General features: G+C 44.6%; 1 protein-coding gene across 2 annotated transcripts in view; it reads right to left on the bottom strand.

Moving 5' to 3' along the window:
• The window catches only part of LOC105915685 (fibroblast growth factor 12), a 48,060-nt gene extending 26,178 nt beyond the window's left edge, over positions 1-21,882 (bottom strand). The window contains exon 1 of one of the 2 annotated variants that reach the window (XM_012849875.3): positions 21,561-21,882. In XM_012849875.3, coding sequence (XP_012705329.2) covers positions 21,561-21,588 — 28 coding nt within the window. In that variant the 5' untranslated portion in view covers positions 21,589-21,882. Of the gene's footprint in view, positions 1-964; positions 1,392-21,560 lie in introns of those variants that run through there. The other variant, XM_012849874.3, reaches the window with a different exon arrangement.
• Positions 21,883-23,324: the final 1,442 nt, after the last annotated feature.

Raw genomic sequence — 23,324 nt, 5'->3', positions numbered from 1 at the left:
CAGAAATACAAAGGATATAAAATTATCAAACTAAATACTGTTTTCAGTGTTAATTCTGTAAAGATAAATAGTACAAGAGTAAATAAGATTATTATCAATAATTAGCAATATTGGAAGCAACTTCCCCCACATTTTCATTTCTGAATACATTCTCACTTATTCAGTTGGATCTTAATCAATAGTTTATTGTTGTAGGAAAAACAATATAGGAAAAATAAACTATACGAATGTATATATTCATATAGTGAATATATAATATTCACTATATGAATATATAAAAGTCAAAGTTTCGTAGCACTCTTAAATGTTTTTCGTCACATTTATGCTTAAATAGTCCATTCTAATCCAACATTACAATGACAGAAAAAGCTTGTCAGGTTATCAACAGTGCACACTGTAACCCCCCCCCCCCCCACCACCATACACACACACTTTGATTTCCATGCCCTTCGTGTCTCCTTTGCATCAAACTGTTTTGCATTACCTGCAGCACCGAGACAACCAGGTAACCAATGAGGGTGCAGAGAGCTGCTCTGTTGTGAGACTCATAAATCCTGACATCTGGACCAGCCTGCAACATCTGGGACCATTTAAAGTCCAGGTGTTTTACTCGTACTGTTTATCTTTGTTTAAACTCAATGTATGGACATGAACCGGATCATAAATGAGGTTTTAAAGGCGCTCGGGTTGAGCTCTCTGGACGCAATCTTCCAGCTGCAGCTTCAGTCAGACGTTTGTCTCTAATTAGAAAAGTTTGTCATCATCCAGACAACCTTACCGTGCCGTAAGCATCTCATTCTTAACTGGACCCGGTTCTGGTTTATCCCATTATTAAAGTCAGGCTCAGTGCAGCTTTTATAATAACATTAGATCCAGCCGGATTCGTCCTCCTTTAACGCTGATCAGTGAGATTAAGTCGGGTCTATGAGGAGAACCGGGTCATCTCAGACACTCATGGACTCACCCTGCTGGCTGCTCTCCTTGTAAACACTGCCCTTCTCCTCGTCCTCCTCCTCTTCTTTACTCTTCCTCAGGATCAGGCGTCGGAACAGGCTGCGGTACCGGGTCATCATTCACAGACCTCTGATCTAGACTCTCAGCAGTGACTGAGTCGGTTCAGCATGAAGACGTCTCAGAGGAGGATCTGGTTCCAGCTCTGCAGAGCTGACAGTAAACAGAGCAGAACCTCCACATGGGACTCTGAAAGCCACACACTGGCTGGTCTGGCTGCGCCTCCTTCAACCAGAGGTCACCAACGTGATTCTCTGTCCGAGTTCAGGTCTAAACGCTCTGGATTAATCCCAGGGAGAGGCTCGGGTTACAGCGGCTCCGGTTACCGCATGTAAATACACCAAACCACCTCTCTGTCTGGGAACTGACAGGTTCTGATCTGGCAGCTATATCTGACTTTCTAAAATTAATGCTGGACACAAAAAAGGCAGCAACAGGCTCCTGAGCATCAGCAGGGGGCAGCAGAGAGTCACAGCCGATGGTTTCAGCCACGGATCAGAGGGAAGTTAAAGAACAGATTCTGTCACATTTTGGTTTCAGTTTACAGAACAGAAACATCTCTGCTGCAAGTCTCTGACCACACCGGCGCTCATCTGCAGTTGTATGGTCCAAAAATGTTAAAGAGAAACAGGCATTAAAGGTTTAATTCTTGGCAGGCTGCACAATGGCGCCCCCTGCAGGCAATAACCTTTCATTATAGGAAACACTCAGATTCATACAAAGGCTCCAAACAAATATTAACCGTTCTGATCCTGGACCTTTCCTGAGTCAGCAGAACTCCATCAGGGAGGAAAGGAGCTTCAGCTGCTGAGCTGATTCCAGACTTTAACTCTGACGTCATTAGTGACGGAGACATGGAGGATGGAGTCAGAAACATGGAGGATGGAGTCAGAGACATGGAGGATGGAGTCAGAAACGCTCTCTGCCACTGAGCTATATTATACACTGGAGTGCTAATAGCCGCTGTTAGAACGAGTCGCTTTGAAGCCACCAGCCGCCATATTGGTACTCCCTATTTCCCCCCAGTAACTAGGGAATATGTGCGCTACAGCATCGAATAACGAGGATTTTCTCATGTTCAGGGGGGGATTAAGACTTTTAAAATGTGAAATGCAATATACTTTTATGTTATGTTCTAAAAATATCAAGTACTGAGAAAGTCATGTGCTGAAATATTTTGCATTTTATTCATTTAAATATATATATTTAACATTTATAAATATATAAATAACAATATACAAAAACATATATTTACATATGTGTATACATATATGTACATATACACATACATATACTTATATATACATATATGTATATTTAATATGAATAACATGTAAAATATTTCAGCACCTAATTTCCCAGTAGTTGATAGTGTTAGTACATCCACTGACTGTAGAATTACCTGTGAAACGTTTTCACTCAGCCAGAAAACTGCTTGTTGTTGCAACCAAATCCTGTGGGATTCTGTGAGAGTAGGGAGGAGCAAGATGGCGGCCAGTGACTTCAGTTTTTCGGCAAAATCAGCACTCCAGTGTATAATATAGCTCAGTGCTCTCTGCTCTACGGACATTTTTGTTGATTTCCGTGAGGTGGGCTGTACTTATGCATCTTGTCACGCAAAGGATTGTGGGAAACCTTAAGGCTCTTTAGCGCTGGTAAGCGACGTGGCAAGGTTCCTAGCCTAAACTAGCCGTAGTAGGAAGCTTCCAGGCTCCTTTCCTGCATCCTTCTTCACTGACTGCTCTGTTCAGACACACTGATCATAGAGACTGATGATGCACTTCCGCTTTAGCTAAAAAGAGTCCTTACTATATAAGGATATTCAGATTGTGCCACAGACACCTCAAGGACCAATGCAGCCGCCATCTTGGATGGGTCCCTCATATGGACCAGTGGCCCTGTAGAGCTGGTACTGGCTCCTGTTCTGAAGAATTAATACTAAATCAATTTCTCAGGATGAGATGCGCTGACACAGAAACCATAACTGATTGGTCACATGGACCAACTTCATTTTTTACATTTAGAGTTTTACTTTAACAATGATTTAAAAATTAAGTTGTTGCTCTTTTAGCTTCAGGATTTTTCATCTCCTGATTCAGCCTTTTTGGATCTGTGGCTCGCTAAATATATTAAAGGATGAAGTATTGCCCTGTTTTCTTTTTAGTATGATTTTTTTTTGCCCCATCCTGGTAGATTTGGTGTAGAACCAGCTCCCAGAATTCTTACCCAATCTTCACATAGTTTGGTTTGAATCAAAAGTGAAACTGAAACAAAAATCTGTATTTTCTCTTCTTTCTTATGCACTTCTTGTTACTGTGCACTATTTTATTTTTATATTTGTATCATGTTCGAATAAATAAATAAATAAAAAAAAAAGTCAGAGATGTAGTTATGATACAGAACGCTGTTTCACATTAAAATGACTGTTTTCATGCTGAAATACCCTGTTTTATGCTCTTTAACAAATACAGACATGTGGTATGACATTTATAAATGTATAAATCAATATATTTTATGTTTTAATAAAGAAATATGTTTGATTGTTAATTTAAATTTATGTCAGTTTTCTCACAAATACAACCCTGATCCTTCTGCACACCAACAACAATAATTTCTTCAGAACCATTCTCAGTCCGCACTGCATGGTAATTTAGACCGCGTCATCTACTTTCAATACAGCTCCAGTTATTGCAACTGTTAGCTGCACCAAACTCAGGCATAGTTGATCCCTCTGTGTTTACTCCTGTTGGCGTGTATGCTAGCTTAGAGTAGGAGAGACCCATCCAATATGGCAGCCGGTGACGCAGGATGCGCTCCAGCACGTAATGAGGCGTCTATGTACATGCTTATGGGCCCCATCATGGACAGGACACACAGCACAGCTCTGGTGTTTGGAAACTACATGTTTCCAAACGTGTTTCTTATGAGAATGCATATATATGCAGCCTATCTTAACTGGGGGAGTCTCAGCTGTACCACTAAAAGCCATGACTTCAGTCTAACTAAAGCACCGCCTTGCTGCTGAAATGTGCTATACAAATAAATTTAACTTGACTTACTCTAGTTGAACTTTAAGAAGATGAAGCCTTTAAGTTTTCAAGGAATTTTAGCAGCGAATTGACACAGTTTCTAACTTTTTTTTTTGAGTGAGATATAAATCTGAGTATCATCAGCATACAGTGGAAGACGACACCGTGCTTTCTCATTATTGAGCCAATCAAATATAAAGCAAAGAGAAGGGGGCCTAAAATTGAGCCCTGTGGCACCCCACATGAGGAGCAGAGTGTGATTAATGGCCACCAAGGCAAACACACAAGGTTTCACTTTTTAGGTATGATCTGAACCAACCTATCGGTGTCGCCTTAATGCCCGGTCCCAAATGTAAGACTTTGTGCTCCACTATATTGAATACAGCAATTAAAAGGACAAAACAACACAGTCACTGGAATCCATAGCGAAAAATATATTTAAAAAAATCTAAAAACACAACTGATTTGGTACTTTGTAGTTTTAAAACCAAATTAGGCCCAGAACCTGAGTGACCCTGAGTTTAATCAGAACATTGTATTTTTGCCTAGTTTATGTTGTCACACAGGTTCTCCTCTCAGTGATGTCCTGATTCTACAGTAATCAGACCTGGGTGTGATTAGGAACTTTACCTTTCTTTTTACTTTTTCACACACCAATCTGACTTGAAAAGATTTTTTTTGATTTAATAAATAAAATCCAAATTAAAAAAACAGCATTTTACATTTACTCAATTTTTGTTGTCGGGTATTTTAGTTCATTTGAGGTTCTGAAATATTTAAACATAGGACAAAAGCAAGAAGAAATCCGTGAGGGGCTAAAAACAGGGAAACTGTATTTGCAGAGTCTCAGAGGGCTAGAAGCCAAGGCAAGGCAAATTTATTTATATCGCACATTTCAGTACAGAGACAATGCAAAGTGCTTTACATTATTAAAATATAGGAAAATAAAACAGAATAAAAGCAAAAAGGAATAGAATGTAGAAACAAAATAAAACATGAGAAAATAGAAACTAAAAGCAAACATTAAAAACAGTTGGACTACAAAGTTGAACTAATGATGTTTCAGTAAAACAGTTTAACTAGAACAGTTAAAATCCTAAACAAATGTGTTTTTAATCTTGATTTAAAGGAACTCAGGCTTTCAGAACTTTTCCAGTTTTCTGGGAGTTTGTTCCAGATCAGTGGAGCATAGGAACTAAATGCTGCTTCTCCGTGTCTGGTTCTGGTTCTGGTTCTGGTTCTGCAGAGCAGGCTGGAGCCAGAAGACCTGAGTGGTCTGGAGGGTTGATGCCCTGATAACAAGTCTGTGATGGATTTAGGAGCTAATTCAGGAGTTTATAGACTAACAGTGGAAGGTGTGTCCCAGTTCTGTTTCGCCACTCCAGCCTCCACTGTGTCTTTGTTTGGATCACAAAGGTTCAAGTCGTTGGGTTTGTAGGACACGGTGACCAAAACACCAGCATTTGTTCTGTCCGGTGGTACCGGTGCCACGGATCTGAAGCATGTTCTCCCCTTTAGGAAAACACCGGACCACCAGCAGCCGCCAGAACACGGCAGAAACTGATGCAGAAAGTAATGGAGTTTTTTTTAGACTCTGGTTTATTCTAAGAACCTGCGGAGAACCGAGCAAACGGACCTTCTAACTGGTTCTGTATGAAACCAGACGTCAGTTTCTGTGACGACATGAAAAACGTCTCTGATAAATGTTTTTATGTTGATCCAGGAGGCCCCTGTAAGACTCCTCGCTGACTGCCATCTTCATCACCCTCCTCCTCCTCCTCCTCCTCCTCCTCCTCCAGGTGAGCAGCAGCTGCCCAAACACGCTCCTCTTTGTTCCGGCTGTTTGTGTGTCAGCTGCAGCCTCATGCTGCTGCTGCAGTGTGTTCCCAGGCTGGCCAGCAGGGGGCGAGCAGCTGCAGCAGCAGAGCAGGCATCAGGGCGTGACAGGGAGGAAGAGGAGCAGCAGTGAAGGACACACTGCTGCATCCATGTTCCAGCTGCTGCCGTCTCTGAGCACGGAGTCCAGATCCCCGAGGACGGTTCTGATTTAACAGTCATTCCTGTCCTGTGAGTCTCTGAAGTGATCCGGATCAACAGTTCTCCAGGATCTTAAAGGTCTAATAGTTTTGCTTTCCTCTCTCAGTCTCACTACAGCACCTGAACATTTAAACAGAGGAAGTTTATTTCTAACCATTGAATCCACAAACTGAATCCAACAGCAGCAAATTCAGGCAGAAATATGTGAGATTTATCAAAATGGAAACAAATAAACCTGATGTGAAGGAAATGAAGCTCGCCTCTGTGTAGTGAAACCACCCGTCGTTATCCTCCTCCTGTCAGAGGAGGTAACGAGTCCATGAGGGAAACCCAGACGTTTATCTCCATGGCAACGTTCTGCAGCTCCTCCCGGAGGGTCGTTAAGGTGTTCCCAGGTCAGAAGGGTTCTGGTTCTGGTTCTGTAGGAAACCAAGGAAATCTCCCAAGTGGACATCCTGATCCGATGAGCTCAGCTGACTGCTGTGGATGTGGAGGAGCTCCATCTGCAGGGTGGAGCTCCGTTACTCTCCACATCGTTGCTGTCTGTGTTCATTCTCTCACAGAAACTACTAAATGTTCATGTTAGCAAGACCCAGTAGCCTTCTTTCAGCCAGCTGGGTGGAAGTGTGCAGCAACAGGTGGGGGAGGGGTAGTGCTGTATGACTCTGTGGAGCTCTGGACTGCATGATGGGTCAAAACCTCTTACAGGTTCTGCAAACCCGGTTCCTGCGAATCAGTCCATGCACAGTGGACCAACAGAACCGCACCAGAACCCGGAGAGGTTCCTCCTCTCTGACATCCTGTCCCTGAGACCTGCAGTTCTAAAGTAAGTTCATCGTTCAGCAGGAAGTGAGTTCCTACAGACAGGAAGTGCAACAGTTCACCTGAAATAGGATCTGTGGAGACCCAGGCCGTCTGCTGCAGGACCAGCAGGAGGAGCCCTGAGCCGAGCTTTAAGGAGGAGGCGCTGTGGACGTATGGACAGACTGATGGACGGATGTGTGGACAGACTGATGGACGTGTCGATCTGCTGCAGCGCCCCGGTCCCAGCTTCTCGGCGGGTCGCCTGCTCGGACTCAGCAGCATTCCCAGAGCCTCGTCATGAATTATGGAGACGGTCTGCTGACGCTGCCTCTTCACACTTTAAGGTTAATGTCGCTGCCTCCTCCTCCTGTCTCAATGGGAACGCTCTTAAAGGGCCACGCCGCGTTTTGTCTCCTCCTCCCGGGAGCTGCTGAGGTTCTGTCAGGCCCTGAGCTCTGATGTGTCCGATTCTTCATCTCATCTGTGGTTCCGCCTTGTCCTGGTGAACCAGAACCAGATCTGGGTTCATTAAATGTTCCGGCTGTTCTGCGCTAAAATGGCCTCAGGTTATTAATCAGTTCCAGGCCAGATAATAAATGCACCTCAGTTGTTCCTCCTGTTTCTTCTCAACAGAATCCTAAAATTAAAGGTGATGTAGGAAAAAAGGGATTTATTTTTCTGGGCTTCTCTTGTTTGAGGCTCCTCCATCTGACAATAACCGGTTCTTTGGACATGACGCCTCCACCTGCCTGACCGGCGGGTCAGAGGCAGTCCAGGTTCCTGCCTTCATGTCATTCAGCCAAACTGTGACCAAACATCTGGACGTTGCAGCTGGAACAGAGACTCAGCGGACCGGTTCTGGGCCGGTTCTGGTGAGCCTGTGAGAACTGAAGCCTCAGTTTCCCCATTGTAGCACCAGGCGGGGTTTTCTGCTGCTGCAGCACGCCTCCCTCTGGGTTCCACCTCCAGAGACCATAGGAACCTGAACCCGTATGGAAATTAATTAATATCCCGTATTAATATCTCTGTCATGGCCGAAAACTGATATTTAGTGGTATTATTTTAATATTTCGCCCCAAAGCGCTGATATTGCTCCTCTGCTTCTGGTAAACATCAACAATCCTGCATCGCCGATAACAACATTAAAGCTAGGGCTGAACGATTTTGTAAAATAATCTAATTGCGATTTTTTTTCTTAATATTGTGATTTAATGCGATTTTTCCCCAGTTTAATTTATCATGTGTTTCAAAATATATACAAACAACAAATCAATTTGTTTCCTCGCTGTGCAGATTAGTTGCTAAAAGACCAACAGCATCTAAACTCAGAGCAGAAATGATTGCATTCTGCCTACAATATATTTAAATCAAAATTGCAATTTTGACTTTTCTCCTCATTAATCACAAGCAACAAAAATGGCTTCTAAATAAAGATGTTTGTAAACAAGGACTATTTTAAATATGAACTTTTAATGTTTCTATTAATCAGAATATTATTCAAGACAACAGCTTTTAATTTAATTGGACATCAATCCTTGTTGAACATAAAGTTCAACCAACAAACAAGTCTATGTATTAAACTGATTGACCTGTACTTAATGCTATGTATGATTATACAAACTCTAAAACAAGTAATAAAATCAGATTATCTCACTGCTGCAACTGTCTTCCCTTCCATGTGGAGGCAAACCCACTTTAAACATTTTACCAACACCTAATGAACGTGTCTAATTCCCTAATTGATACAGAGCCAAAAATTGCAGACCTCTGCGATTTGGAAATTGCGTTATTTTAAATCATGATTATATTGAAAATGCGATTAATTGTTCAGCCCTAGTTAAAGCCGATATATCGCGTCTGTATTTCAGACCGTTCCCTGGGAACCAGATGGTTTTCTAGAGTTCACTCAAAGCTTAATGATTCAGCCTTTATGTGTTTTTATGAACTGCGGGAATCTTCTTCTAAACAACTAAATCTGTTTGTCTGGCTGCTCTTTGCTTCCCGTTTCCTTCTTTCTTCTTGCAGATGCACGACACCAACCCATCCATCCCTTCCTGATTCTCCACAGCAAGTCGGCACAACTTGGCAGCTTTCAGGCTGCACGCCCTTCCTGAAGCAACGGGATCTGAACCCGGGACCCCGCATCAAAGCTTTATACAGGTTCCTCACCTTTCCAGATACTTTTAAACATCTAGATACAATAAAACATAGATGTGTTAAATATTATCTGTGACTTTATGGCAGATGTGTGTGCAGCGGGCAGAGTTTGCAGGAAGGAAGGACTGGAGGTAGGAAACTAGAGAGGAGGAAAGGACAGATGGAAGGACATAGGGTTTAGAGCAGGCATGTTTCAGATGCCTGAATGATTTACCTGCTCAGTGTGTCACCCAGGTCTGCAGAGATCTGCTAATTAAGCGCTCAGGTGTGTTGAAGCAGGAAAACGGCTAAAACTGACCGCTGGCTTTGGAGCACCGCTGCTTTACACCCAAGATTTCCATCTTATTTCCTTTTTTCCCTATTTATCCAGACCTGGAATCACTGCAATAATTTCCCCATCGTTTAGATTTGATTCCAGTAAAACACACAGTCGCTATAAATGCTCCGCCAAATTTTGCTGTCACTTATATTCTGAACAACATCAAGGATTTCTGAGTCTTGACACAGTTTTATGGAAAAGTACTTAAATTTGTGTGAGTATTTGCTAGAAAAGTGAGACATCTTTGTTAGGGAATGTGAAGTAGAGCGTTTCAGAGACGACTGGGATCCTCCTTTCACCGGAGTTTAAGGGCGAGAGCTGGGTCTGGGTCTAAGAGCGAGGACGATGGTGATTCTGCTCTCTGGGAAAACATTATTCTTTCAATTATGTCAGGAAGGACGACGGTCATAAAATGCTTAGAATTAAATAACTTTCATCAGGAAAGGAGGAGCAGCTGAGGCTGTGAGTGTTTCCAGAGTAATTACCGCTGCTGTTTTCGCTGCATCAGCGCTTTCTGTGTTGATGAGTTTATTTAAACCTGCAGGATCGACTCCGGAGACTCCTGAGATCTTTCCTCCGCGTAGATGTGCAGAAACGCTTCCTGCGCTCATAAAGTCTGTCTTTCAGAGGGAACGTGTGCTCGGCTTACATCTGGGGACCTGAGGTTCTGCTCGGCGCCAGCAGCCGGAGTGTGGACTGTTTCTGGGTTTTGCCTGGTTCTGCGTAGCTCGGATTAACTGAAGGTCACAGTCCTGCTGATCGCTGCAGGCTGGTGAGTCATTTTAGGACAAAATGAGGTTCTGAGCGGTTCCACAGGGAGGCATTTCCACATTAATAGGTCAGAATACAGGAAGTTACTGTGGCTCCTCTGACACTGAAGACATTAACGACTCCTGAATGTCCGGTTCAGACGGGCTTCCAGTAACCAGCTAAGCTGCTGAGTCAGCCTCCAGCAACAACGGACCGTCCATTATCTCCAGCCAGAAGAAAAGCAGCATTAACGATGGAAGCTTCTCCCACTAATGGCCCGTTATTCCATGAGGAGAGTCGGTAATATTGGACGTCTGAAGCATTAGGAGGCATGAATCCATTAGCAAACATCAGGCTTTATTTACTCTGCTGCGGTTCTTTTCTTAACGGGCTTTAAAACGGACATTTCTGTGGTGGATCTGAATCATCAGCCTGTCGACGTTCAGTGAACAGACTCACCAACAGCTGCTTTAGTTCTCGCACGTCTAAAAATAACCCACAACAAACATTAAGAACGGGCAGAAATGTGTGAAAACTGAAGAGTGGCTGATTATTCTGCTGCTGCCACAGCCCCCTGGTTCTGATGGACCCAGTCTAATTATTACCTCAGAGCTCAGGAAGGCCGGTTTGATACAGAGATCCACGGATTGATCACGTCTCACTGGGATTACTGCGAGGCGATGCATGCTGGTGGTGATCAGGCGGCGCTAACGCGTCTGCAGGCTGCAGAAAATACCGCAGATCCCCAAACCGTGGAATCATGGTTATCACACAATACAGTTTACTTTAAAACATCTTGGCTCCATACTGCCATGTGAGCTGCGTCTCTCCTTCAGTCCAGCCAGGACTCCTTAGACCTAGACTTTATTTGTCATTCGGTATGCACAAAGTGTGTACAGAACGAAATTTCGTTTCGTACAGCTTTTGTAAATCGCAGTAGAAGTTAAATTACAGTTTTAGGTGCGGCAGAGATTTAGAAGTAAACCGTAGATTTTAAATATACAGTATACAAACAATTGAACTGTAACAAAAAAGAGACATTATGTACAGATTGGATTGTGCATGGGCATTTGTGCATGAATGCATTTGAATGCAATTTTAAGACTAGGAGTCCAATAGCATTTGTAATGCTATATGAGCTACAATGATGCTAAAATGTGCAAAAAAATGCAAATGTTGTGCAGTTTGGCAGTTCAACAGCAGTTTAACAGTCAACTGCTCCCAGATCCAGATCCAGATCCAGATCCAGACCAGAAACCAGATCCAGACCAGAAACCAGATCCAGATCCAGACCAGAAACCAGATCCAGAAACCAGATCCAGAAACCAGATCCAGACCAGAAACCAGATCCAGATCCAGACCAGAAACCAGATCCAGACCAGATCCAGACCAGAAACCAGATCCAGACCAGAAACCAGATCCAGATCCAGATCCAGATATTTTCCCGTGGCGTCCCGATGCTCTGCACCAGCGATCAGTTAAAGTCTGCGCTTAAATCACATTTCTACTTGACAGACTTAAACTCTATAAAGCAGGACCTCTGTGTGTGCTGCACTACTTTTACTGGTTATTTTAATTACATTTGTTTGTGTAGCTGTTGATTTTTTACATATTTAAAGTAAGCCTTCTCTGTGTGGTTAGAAAGAACAGTTCAATAACAAACCTCAGATAGGCTTTCATGAGTCAAAAAGCACCAAACTGACTTTTAAAATCTGTGAAATTAAATAATAACAGAAATAATGACTCTTCTGTATGGCAAACTCAACCTGTAATTATAATGCCTCCCTTTTTGAGTCATGCTGGACAAATACATGAACAAAAATCAGAAACAATATTCTAAAAAAAAACAAGTTCTCTATTCTTTTCTCATCCAGTAATGATAATAAAGAGCAGCAGTCTCACAAAGACACTTATTTAACAAACTAAAACATGTATTATTAAGCATTTGGTTGCTTGCCCAGTAATCAAGTCTTTGCCAGCGTCTTTAGTTAAATTGCACAAGCAGAGAGCCGGTTCCTCTCCTTGGTCCGCTGGCTCTGCATCAGTGATCAAACCTTCGCTGTGTCAGGGAAGAGCAAAGAAGACAAACTGCAATCTAACAGGTTCTGCTTTTGGCCTTCCCAAGATATTGTGGTGCACCAGAACCTTTTGGTGGTCCAACAACAACCTTTTATATTTCTCTGTGAACGTAGGAATGAAAGGAAGTCTGGGAAACGTGTAATCCCTCTTCTTAGAGGACATTCATTCAACTATTTCATCTGGAAGCATCACAAACAATCTCATTTCCTTAAATACTCTGTTTCTAGAATATTAAAGTAAAAGATACAGATTTATTATGATTCATTGGTAAGTCCAGTGAAAGGAAAAATAATGATTCTTTTCTTTCAGGGACCTGTTGTGTCTTCTTTGTTTGATCATATTTCATTTTAAACAATAGTTGTGTTTAGTTTTTCTCCTCTCCTGCACGAAAACCGATAAAATAACAGTTTTAAAGTTAAAACTTTGTCAAAGTGCCTTTTGAAAGAATAACATTTGATCCTTTAACATTCAGAAAGAACATTTTAATGTCTCATAAATACTCTCTGATGCTCGGTTCTCCTGCTCCCAGACGGGCTCCTCTGAAAGGTGCCATCAGCTCCTCCTCCTCACTAAACGTGAAGCTCAGAGGCTTTGAATCGATTGTAAACGGATAGACTCCCCTCCATCACTCCGCTCTGAGTCGGTTTCCTCTAACAGCTTCCTCCATAATGAGGAGAGCTGCCAGCCGCTGGGAGTGATGGAGGCTGAGGAGAGAAACCAGCAAGGACGACATAAAACAGGGAGGGGCGCTCCAACATGCTGAGCTCAGCTCCTTCTGCTCCTTCTGCTCTTTATCTCCCACACTGGGGGGGGGGGGGGGGGAAGGGTCAGCAGAACTTCTGGTCATAAGGAAGGAAAACATTCATCTGAACATGGAAATTATCTCCAAACAGCTCTGATGGGATCCATGAGGTTCTGGTTGTTTTTCTTTCTCCTCAGATGAAACCCAGACTGGGAACCAAACGTTCAACCAGAACCAGGAGAAAATCTTTAATCATCACCGGAAACACAGAGAGCGAAACTATCAAATATAAAAATACGTTTTTCTGCAGGACGCAGAAGAAAAAAACCTAAAAATCCACAAAGTTCAACCATATGTTAGAAGTTGTTTTCTGAAAATGTGCAGCAAAGACCAGACAGGCTGACCACCCCCCCCCTGCAGCCAGTATGTGTGGAGCCTTCAGCAGCAGCTCCAGCTCTGGGGGTTCTGACCCGTTCCTCCAGGCTGAACTGCTGCAGCTCCTCTTCACATCTGACCACAGCTTCTCAGCTGCAGCTCTGGACTTTGACTAGGCCGTCCCCTTAAACCCTCCAGGGCTGCTGCAGCAGTCTGCTTCGGGTCGCCGTCCTGCTGGAAGCAGAATCTCCGTCCCAGCCTCAGATCCCAGGCAGACCGACACCGGTTCTGGTCCAGAACATCCCTGCATTCAGCACCGTCCATCTTTCCCTCCACTTGGAGCGGTTCCCCAGTCCCTGCGGCTGAGAAACGTCCCCCAGCATGATGCTGCCTCCACCGTGTTCCACTGAAGCCAACTCTGTGGAGCGTCGTAGGGACCGACCCTCCAGTCTCTGCTGAGGACCTCTGCAGCTCCTTCTGCGTGACGTCCTGTCTCTGATTGGTGGGTTTGTCCTGGCAGTGTCACATGACACTTAAATCGCACACAGGAGGACTTCATTTCACCAATTCTGGGACTTTTGAAGGTAGTTGGCTGAACCAAAGGGTGTGTGAATACACACATTAATATTTTGTTATTGATGATGATGCTCTAAAACTTGGAGATCATTCGTGGATGGAGATGGGACAAGGATCAGGATGTGAGGGATAAGAGCCGGTTATTAAAGTGTCAGATTACACTGCAGATGTATAATCACCAGAATATATGAGACATTTATGAGATTCCTCAGGGCAGGCGGTCAGGCGGTCGGTTACAACCCTGCAGCCCTTCAATCACCGTGGCACGGCGAGTGTTTTTCCAGCGCAGCGATCCGTCACTGATGCAGAGCAACGCTGCAAACCTTCAGCTCAGCGTCAGACAGCTGCACCACACCACAGATCACTGAAGGAGGTTCTAAACGTGTTCAGCCACCAGAAGTGAAGAGACGGTTCCTCGTGTCTCAGCGGGAACAGGACCAGCAGAGAGTAGAAGACAACCAGCTGTCCGTCCAGCCATCCATCCTCAGGTTTTCCTCAGGTCAGAACCGTAGCTGGAGCCGTAAACCCAGACCTGCTGATCGAGACACCAACAGCTGGTTCCACCTTCCTCTGGTTGAGAACCATCTTGTCAGACTAAGAGTTCCTCCTGGTGCTGCATCTGCACACTGATGCTGATAAAATGCCAGCTGTAGTGCAATTTAATGCTGTTAAAGCCACTTAATGTTTAAATAAAACAACGTTCAGTCTGTCAGGTGAATATCAGCCCAACTCGCCTCTGATAGCAGAACAGTTGGTTCCTCCAGTGTTCTTTAACAGCAAACTCTAAATATGGAATAAATTACAACTTATCTTCAAATATAAGAATTTATTAACAGAAATAATTCAAGTCAAACATATTTCAATCACAACTCTTCTTCACTAGACCAGTGAAATCTAACTAAAACTACTAAGCAGAGTTAAGATTAAAGAAATTAATGAACTATGTACACAAAAGAACAAATAAAAACAATTGGATAATTTTAAAGTTCAGTGAAGATGTTTAATTTAGAGAAGAGTTTAGAATGAGGTCAAATTAGCTTTAAACTAATTTAGAACAACAATTATGTATTCACAATGCAACTCACAGAGTTAGACACAACATTATTTGAGAAAACAATGTTTAAAAGAATGATTTGCACTTGATTTTTAATTCATCTAATTATCATCTCTGTAAATATATAGATTTAAATTGGTAACTTAAGACGGAGGACGGGAACTTTAAAAAGACGTTATGTTGGTCACGTAGCATCCAACAATGAGCCTTATTTTAAATTCCACTAAAGAAACTATTATTATTATTATTATTATTATTATTATTATTATTATTATTATTATTATTATTATTATTATTATTATTATTATTGGCCACGTGGTATTTGGTTGGTCATGTGACATTGGTAGTGATGCAGCAGTGGATTGGGGGATGTTTAAATAAAGCAGCGTAGGGAATTATATGTAATATATCCAAATATATCAGCTATTGGCCAGAACATCAATATTAATATTAATATCAGCCCAAGCTTTCATATCAGTGGTTCCCCAGAAAATACAGAACATATGAATTAATTTCCAGGTTTTTAGGGTTGTTTCTGACATTGTGCCTGTACCATAAAATCATTTCAACAACTGAAAGCTGCATGGGCAGAAAAAAAGCAAACTCTAAGGTTGAATCTAAACCTAACTGCCTATACATAAACTGGATGTATGAAATGCAACAAGACATAACTTTAATATAATATACAGACAGCAGCAAAAAGGTGCATTTCTGTTTCTCAACAGAAAAACTGCATCAGTCTGCAGTTTGGTTTCCTGACTTTCAGTTTGATCAAGAGCTGAACACAGCTGAGCGCCACAGAAAAAAGATCTGACCCGGAGAACAACACAACTGTTCTGCAGCAGGAAGCAGTTCCTCCTGCTTTTATTAACGGCGCACCTGCAGGTCAGCACATCACAGTTCACGCTGCAAATCCCAAATACGTCTCCGTGCTGCTTCCCAGATTATCCCAACACAACGAGTTTGCTTCCCACAGCAGCGACCGCCGTGCTGACAATGAGCTCAGAGGGGGCTGGAGTCCGGAGGCTTGCTAAGGTCTTAAATCTGCACCATGGACAAAAAAACAAACATTGTTCAGAGAAACCACAAGACGTCCTGTTTGCAGGTCGTCATAAACCAAGTAGAGGACATGAAACGTAGGAGAACGCGCTCTGATCAGAGGAAACCAGAATGCATGAAGGAAGCTAACACCCTGGGTCCACCATCTCCACAGTGAAACACGGCGGCGGCAGCATCATACTGAGGGAAGCAGGTCAGAGCCGGTGGAGGACAGATGGTTGCAAACCTAAGAGTTGGTTCCTGAGGTATATAGACAGAAATTTAGCCCAGTTTGTCAGAGAGAAGGAGATATTGTTTGAAAAGTGGTGCTTCTCATCGAAAGTGAACAATTATGACACTTTACGTGAGTTATTATTGTTGGAAGACTTTAAAAAGTGCATCCCTGATCGAGTTGTGTTGTATTTGAATGAACAAAAACAAGTGGCAGTTTAAATAAGGAGATCTCTTTCAGGATTGGCGGAGCAATCAAAGTGAGTATCCAATCGGGAGAAGAGAACTTTAACAGGAAGTGATGCCGGAGGAAATACAGGAAATGACCCAGGAGAAGGTCTGCATCAAGATCCTATAGCGGCGCCAGCTGGCAGGAAGCAGCAACTGCACCTGAATTTAAATAACGCGAGACAAGACAAAACAAACGACGGCCATTGGCTGTAAAATCGAGCAACAGTGGGTCCATTGTGGCGCCATCAGTGTGAACGCACCTTTAGACTGTGATATCGACACATGTCCATGCTGCCCTGAGATAACTGTCCATTTGTTTATGCGTGGCTCATCTGTGACGTCCTCAGCGTCCGTCAGCTCTCTGTTGTTTCCCAGTGACTGCTTTCTGCAACTCATAATCTGTAATAGTTCCTGTTCTGGTTACCTTCTGTTCCTTATTTTACTAGTTAGAGCCGCTCTTCCTCAGCTAGGATTACTCCCTCAGTTCTGGCCATTCTCTCGCCTCCCTGTTAGATTCAGTTCTCCCTCTGCTCCTGCCAGTTCTCTACCCTCCTTCCCCCCGTTAATTAGATCTCTCTCTGCTCACCTGTGTGTAGTTAGCTAGTTAGCACCACCTGCTTTAGCTCCCGTCTACCCAAAAGAGATGACCGCAGTTGATATGTTATTCCCCAGGAAATTATTAAAATGATGCGATTTTTGCTGACTCGCTGCGTTAGCATCAAACTAACCTGTCGCTTATGCTAACTACGGTACATACGACGTTAACGTTTGGCATTGTAAAGCATCATTACATGTTTGAGAATTACCCGTAAGCATAAAGCAGAGTGTCATGTACAGCTGATGTGGAACCGGGACTTCACTGTGACGACAGGTTCTCTCCAGCGTGTTTCAGCGTAACGGACCGTTAGGTGGAGAGTTTTCAAAGTTACGCTGAAATTAGGCCGCTCCTCGTAGAACGATCTGTACGACACGATGTTTGACAGCAACATAGAAAAGTCAGTAAAGCTTCTGAATGTGTGTCAGCGCAGCTATAAACCGTCTGAACATCATGACCTAACGCTAGCCGCTATTAGCTCCACCAACAGCCGCCTTCGACCTGCACTGCCCCCCCGCCACCAGCCGTCCTCCTTCACGCTGAAAAACGAATCCTGGTGAGGATCCTGTTATATACATAGTCAGCACAGCCATTACCAATTATCAGGTCCTGTTTCCCTGCATTATGATTTTAACAAACTTCACCTTCATAAATCGACTCCAAAGCTCTTGTCTGCACTTCGATCCAATTCCAGCAGACCTGACACTAACAGTGTGTCTGCTTTGCTGTTATCTATGTGAGGCAGGACTAATTACAGACCAATTAAAGGGACAGGCACCAGACCAGCATGCACTGGTTGAGCGGGAAGCAATAGAAGCTGGATTTCTATTATCTGGGTGTCAGACCTGGTAAATGCTGACAGTGGCTCTTTGGTGGTTGGGTTTAAGAACCAATGGTTACTTTGGTTCTGCACAGTGTTGAATTAAAATGCACGCCACACTTTTCAGCTGATTTCTTGTTAGACACGTTAAAACCAGCGATGTGCTGCGGTGTGTCGGTGAGTTAGAAGTGCAGTAGAACCCGCTGAGGTGTGACGGGAGCAGGACGTCGGGGTTTGGATGCTCCAGCAGCGCCTCTGTTAGCGGCAGCTCCCCAGTGCCGGCCTGTAAATCTGAACCGGACACCGACACCGTTTGTGTTTTGGTGGCTTTCAGCGCCTCGGTGGAAACAGACATCGACTGGAAGCCTCGGCTGTTTGTGTCTCAGGTTTCTGTGAGTCCTCAGGAACCCGATCGCCGGATCGATGCCACACACTGGTCCGCTGCAAACAAACACTGTGATGATCCCAGCGGAGGACCCCGCCTCGCTAGGCCACGCCCCCTTCCAGACAAACCGCTCAGCCACCGGGCGACACCAGGTCCGCTCCGTGTCATGTGTGGCCCGGGGAGGCCGAGGATTATCCAGCAGGCAGCGATAATCCTGAAACATTCAGCATCTTTCTGAGTTAGAGAGGCCTGAGAGCTGCAGATCCACCGACCACGCTCCCGCCAGCAGCCAGCTGACTCATGGCAGCTTTAAATCTCCTCGGCTGAGAGCCTCTCACTGACTTCAGCACAGTTTGCTCCCTCTGCAGTGGGACGAGCAGAGAGCCAGCTGAAGGAGCGTCCAACCAGCCCCATCACACCAGGAATACATCCAGCCTCTGCTCCTTCCATCAAACGGTCTAAAATTATCTGAAAACAGGATAAAAATAGCCTCCTGGCAGAAAATAGCCCTGTGATGCACTAGTGACCAGTCCTGGGTGCACCCTGCCTTGCTCATGGGCTCATTTCAACCTGAATAGCTGCAGGGCTTTGATTGAGGACGCCTGCAGATGGTTTTATGAGTTTTCCTTCGTCCCAGAAGGAAACGTTGAAGTCGGTGGTGTCCAGTCAGTCCTCAGAGGGTGCTGCGTGTTTTCTATGCTGCCCTGATTCAACACGCCTGACTGGGATTAATGGTTCAACGGCAGGCCGCTGCAGAGCTGCAGACACGCTGAGGAACTAGTTCAGCCGTCTGAATCAGCCGCTGGAGGAAGGATACGTCTAAGACCTGCAGGAGTCCTGAGTTTAGTGGGTTTATGTAAAGATTACTGCACCGTCACTGTTATAGCTGCTGAAATAAAACACGCCAGACAGAACCGTTCCACAAAGAGGGAACAAACATGTTCTCTGTTTGTGTACTTATTCTACACGGTAATAACAACGTGTTTATTTAACCCACACTGAGGGGCGCCTGGGAGCCGTCTGGGGCCCAGGGTCTTGCTCAGGGACCCGTGGCAGTGTGCAGGGATTGAACCGTCTTCTTGCAGCCTTCTCAGACCACAAACACGCTGCTCTAACCACCACTGATCATTATGGTCTGGTCGGGTCGGTTTGCTCTGATCTCTATTATGCTTTTTGAATAATTACATCACAGTATTTGCTGCAGAGCTGCTAAAAAAAAGCTCACGGACTTCTGGCTGGAACAAATCTGACATTTTTATTTCTCAGAGTGATTTTGTAGTCCAGGCTGAAGGTCACTGGGGTGGATCAGTGAAAATGTCCAGATGTTGGATGTATTAACCACATTATTCATCGCCCCGTCCCCCAGCGGACTACAAAAATGGCCGAACAGCGACCTGCAGAGGGGGGCGGGGCTAGAGTGCCTCCTTTAGATTTAAAGAGACGGCACCAAAACGAGTTGCAGTCAGACGCTCCTCAGAACGGCTAAAAGAGGAGCAGTGGAGCAACGATGACGAGGAGCTCAGACCAAAGCGTTGATGTTCTGTTAGACACCACAGCTGGAGGATTTTAATGTGAAAAGGAGGAACTGAAGAGCAAAATGTGTCAGGTTTGAAAAATCCGAATGAGCTCCAACGAGATTAGATCAGCTGGTGGAGTCGGCTTCATTAAACATGATTAAATACAGTAATATTTAATATACTCTAATTTCTGTCATGGATGTTTTGCCTTAATTAGCCACTTTTCTCTTTTTTAAGAATACCTACTAAAAATTGAGAGACATGATGTTGGGTTGATTTTACTGCATAAAAATCCATCATCTCTCTGATTTGATCCCAGTATTTAACTGAACACGTCTGACAGGAACCTGAATGATATTTATCCTTTAATGTCCCTCCTCTCAGTAAAGATGGCAAACTAACACAACCTCGGACTAAAGTCGACTCTTTCTGAAGAAAGCAACATCAGCAGCACTTAGCCAGGAGAACCTCAGGGCCGTGTGCTCAGCTCCCACTGAGCTCAGATCCAGACAGGACGTAACGTTCTGACTCTGAGCTGCAAAAACAGGAAAAACTCTCCCTGCACTGTAGGAGACGGGGGCCTGAAGGTTAGCCTGGGATTCCTCTGGGGTTGCTAGAATACTGCCTGATCAAAAAAGCCTTCAGATTTCCAGTTTCACGTGGAGCTTCTCAGAAATATATGTATTTATATAAATGGTGACGCTCAGCGGAGCCACAAGGAGCCGCACACAAAGCAAACACACTCTGGGCTTCATGACAACGTTTTCTGACCGCATGTTTTCCGTTTGGCTCGGCCGTCTCCTATCCCAGGACCATGACCATCTGTCCGCCTGGTGGTCGGTCTGCTCGGTCGCTCTATCATCCGTCTCTTCATCTCTTCCCTGTTCCCCATCTGTCCTCCCAGGAGACGGAGGGGACCATCACTACAGAGAGCTTTGGGTTTTTCTGCTAAAATTAAATATTCTGCCACCTTGAAACCCAAATAAAAACTAATGAACCAAAACTTTCCTCCTGAACAGCTCTGAATCTGTTTCAGTGGATCCCAGCGCTCACGTTCTCCCTCCATCCTCAGTGACATAACGGTTCTGTCCACAGAGCAAACAACATGCTTAGTTCACCTCAGAAAGTTGGAATGAAGGAAAAACTTAATTTTAAAGGGGATTGTTGTAAACTGGCAGGAATGATAGACACACAGAAAGCTTTTTGCACTATTATTGGCCATCTTAGGTGTGTTTTCAGTAAAACAGGCCAGTTGTGGAGGGGAAACGCTGCAGCTGGCTGAGCTGGTCTGGACCTGATGGATTGTTTTTCCTCCTCGTCTCCTGGGTGGGGGCTGATTTCAGGGACTCCTCCGTTCTGATCCGTATTCCTATTTTCTCTGAGTTTCATAAAGCCAGAACGCTTAGAGTGGCATCAGGACGGCTGAACCAGACGGACATCCTCCAGGAGGCCAGCCTGCTGCCTCATCATCCCGTCCATCATGCAGGCTCCAAACCGGGCCGGTCCCACCTGTCTGCGCCCCAGCAGCCTGTCTCTGGCTCCCAGCAGCCTGTCTCTGGCTCCCAGCAGCCTGTCTCTGGCTCCCAGCAGCCTGTCTCTGGCTCCCAGCAGCCTGTCTGCCTCTCTGTCTCTGCAGCTTCTGCTGCGTCGCTTTCTGGGCTTGACAACAAACACTGGCTGCGCCCCATCCCATAATAACCACACCTAGCAGCTCCAGCAGCTGCAACCAGGATGGGGTACTGCAGCACCCACCCATCCATCCACCCATCCATCCATCCTTCTCTCATCCCTCCATCATCCAGCCTCCTACCTGCCGCCTTCTCCTTCTCTTTCTCCATCTCCTCTCTCTCTGCTGCCTTCCTTCCTGGATCAGCTGTTTTCCCGCAAAGCGTCGATCCTGAGTCCGCAGCGGAGGAGGATGAGGAGGAGAAACGAGGCGCGGTGTTTTCCTCCTCCTTCTTCTTCTTCTTCTTCTTCTTCTTCGTCCCTTTTCCGTGTTTCGGTCCTCCCTCCTGCGGACGTTTCGGGCTCGTGCGTTCACCTGGACCGTGTCCGCGCGCCGCTCTGTCTCTCGCTCGCCGCACGCGCCGTTCTGCTGCAGCCCGAGACGGGAGTGACGTCACCACCGGAAGAGTTTTTTAGGGTATGACGCTTATTGCGATGATAAACCTGGGGGTTACAGGTCAGGGTGACACCTGTCCGCCCCTAAACCCAGACCCTACTGCGCATGCGCGGACGTTTTTATAACACCAAAATCTGACGCGTTTCTCACTTTTTTTCTATTCATTATTTCCATCTTTGAAGGAGGTCTAAATCAATAGTTCTCTCCTTCAAAGTTTGTTTCGGACCTTATTCGCTTGTTTCACTCACTCAGAATCTGTGTAATATAAAAATATGAAAGTTGGTTCCGTGCAGAGAAAAAGAAAAGCCAGCAGATGATCAGCATCTGAAAGTCACGCCTATAACAGGTAATAAATGTTTCTTATCTAAACTAAGTTATTAATTTCCTGAATACAGCTTAGTCCATTCCTAAAGTAAACTGGGCTAAGCTACCTCGCTAACTGGGAACATCCAAGCTGCGCCAGGTGAGCTACCTGTGCTACAACAGTAAGCGAAGCGATGCTGAGGTAGTTCAAATAGTTAAATAAAAAAAAGATCCGGAGAAACTGAGCTAAATCAGTTGAGCTATCTAAAAAACAAACCAAACAAAAAGCTCAGATAAACTAAGCTAAAACAGGAAAAAATGCATATAAACCTTCATAAGATGAACCAAAGTGTGCTACAGTGTTAATTAAATTAAATTAAATGTATATAAAGTCAATTCCCAGCATGTCATAAAGGCTCTTTACAGTCAGTTCAACCAAATCCTCCAGGCTGGTTAACAGTTTTCTCTCTAAGGAAACCAGCAGGTTGCAGCTTTCACTCCTCCTGGACCAACATGGAGCCACGGTGGACAGTTGCTGGCATTGAGTCGTTGACTTCGCAGCAATCCCTCATAACGAGCACAACTGGGAGTTGGTTCCACAGGAGAGGAGCCTGATAGCTAAAGGATCTGCCTCCCATTCTACTTTTAGAGACTCTAGGAACCACCAGCAGACCTGCAGTCTGAGAGTGAAGTGCTCTGTTAGGAACATACGGGGTAATCAGAGCTCTGATATATGATGGAGCTTGATTATTAAGGGCTTTATACGTTAGAAGGAGAATTTTAAATTCTATTCTTGATTTAACAGGAAGCCAATGAAGGGAAAATCTCTCTTTTGTGTTTAGTTTATTCATTTGTTCTGTTCCCAGTATATTGTAGTTTTGTTCCACTATAAGAGGCATTTGTCCTTCTCCCTTGATTAAGAGTTTCCTTGTGTTTCAGTTCAGCTCCTCAGTGTTAATTAGTCTCCCCCCCTCAGCACTCCTTGCTCACAGTCTGGCTCAGCTGCTCCATATTATGTCCTGATTAACTCACCGGCTTCCTACGCTGTTCTCCACACCCCCCTCAGCAAATAAGCACCGTGTTGGTCGTGGTTCCTGGTTGGATTCTGCTGTTAACCCATTACGAGGTCCGTAGTCATGCCTGCGAGTC

Source organism: Fundulus heteroclitus, unplaced genomic scaffold (assembly GCF_011125445.2).
Source record: "Fundulus heteroclitus isolate FHET01 unplaced genomic scaffold, MU-UCD_Fhet_4.1 scaffold_44, whole genome shotgun sequence".
NCBI classification, from domain to species: Eukaryota; Metazoa; Chordata; class Actinopteri; order Cyprinodontiformes; family Fundulidae; genus Fundulus; species Fundulus heteroclitus.
The sequence above is the reverse complement of the archived record's forward strand: the minus strand, read 5'-3'. Positions and strand labels throughout refer to the sequence as shown.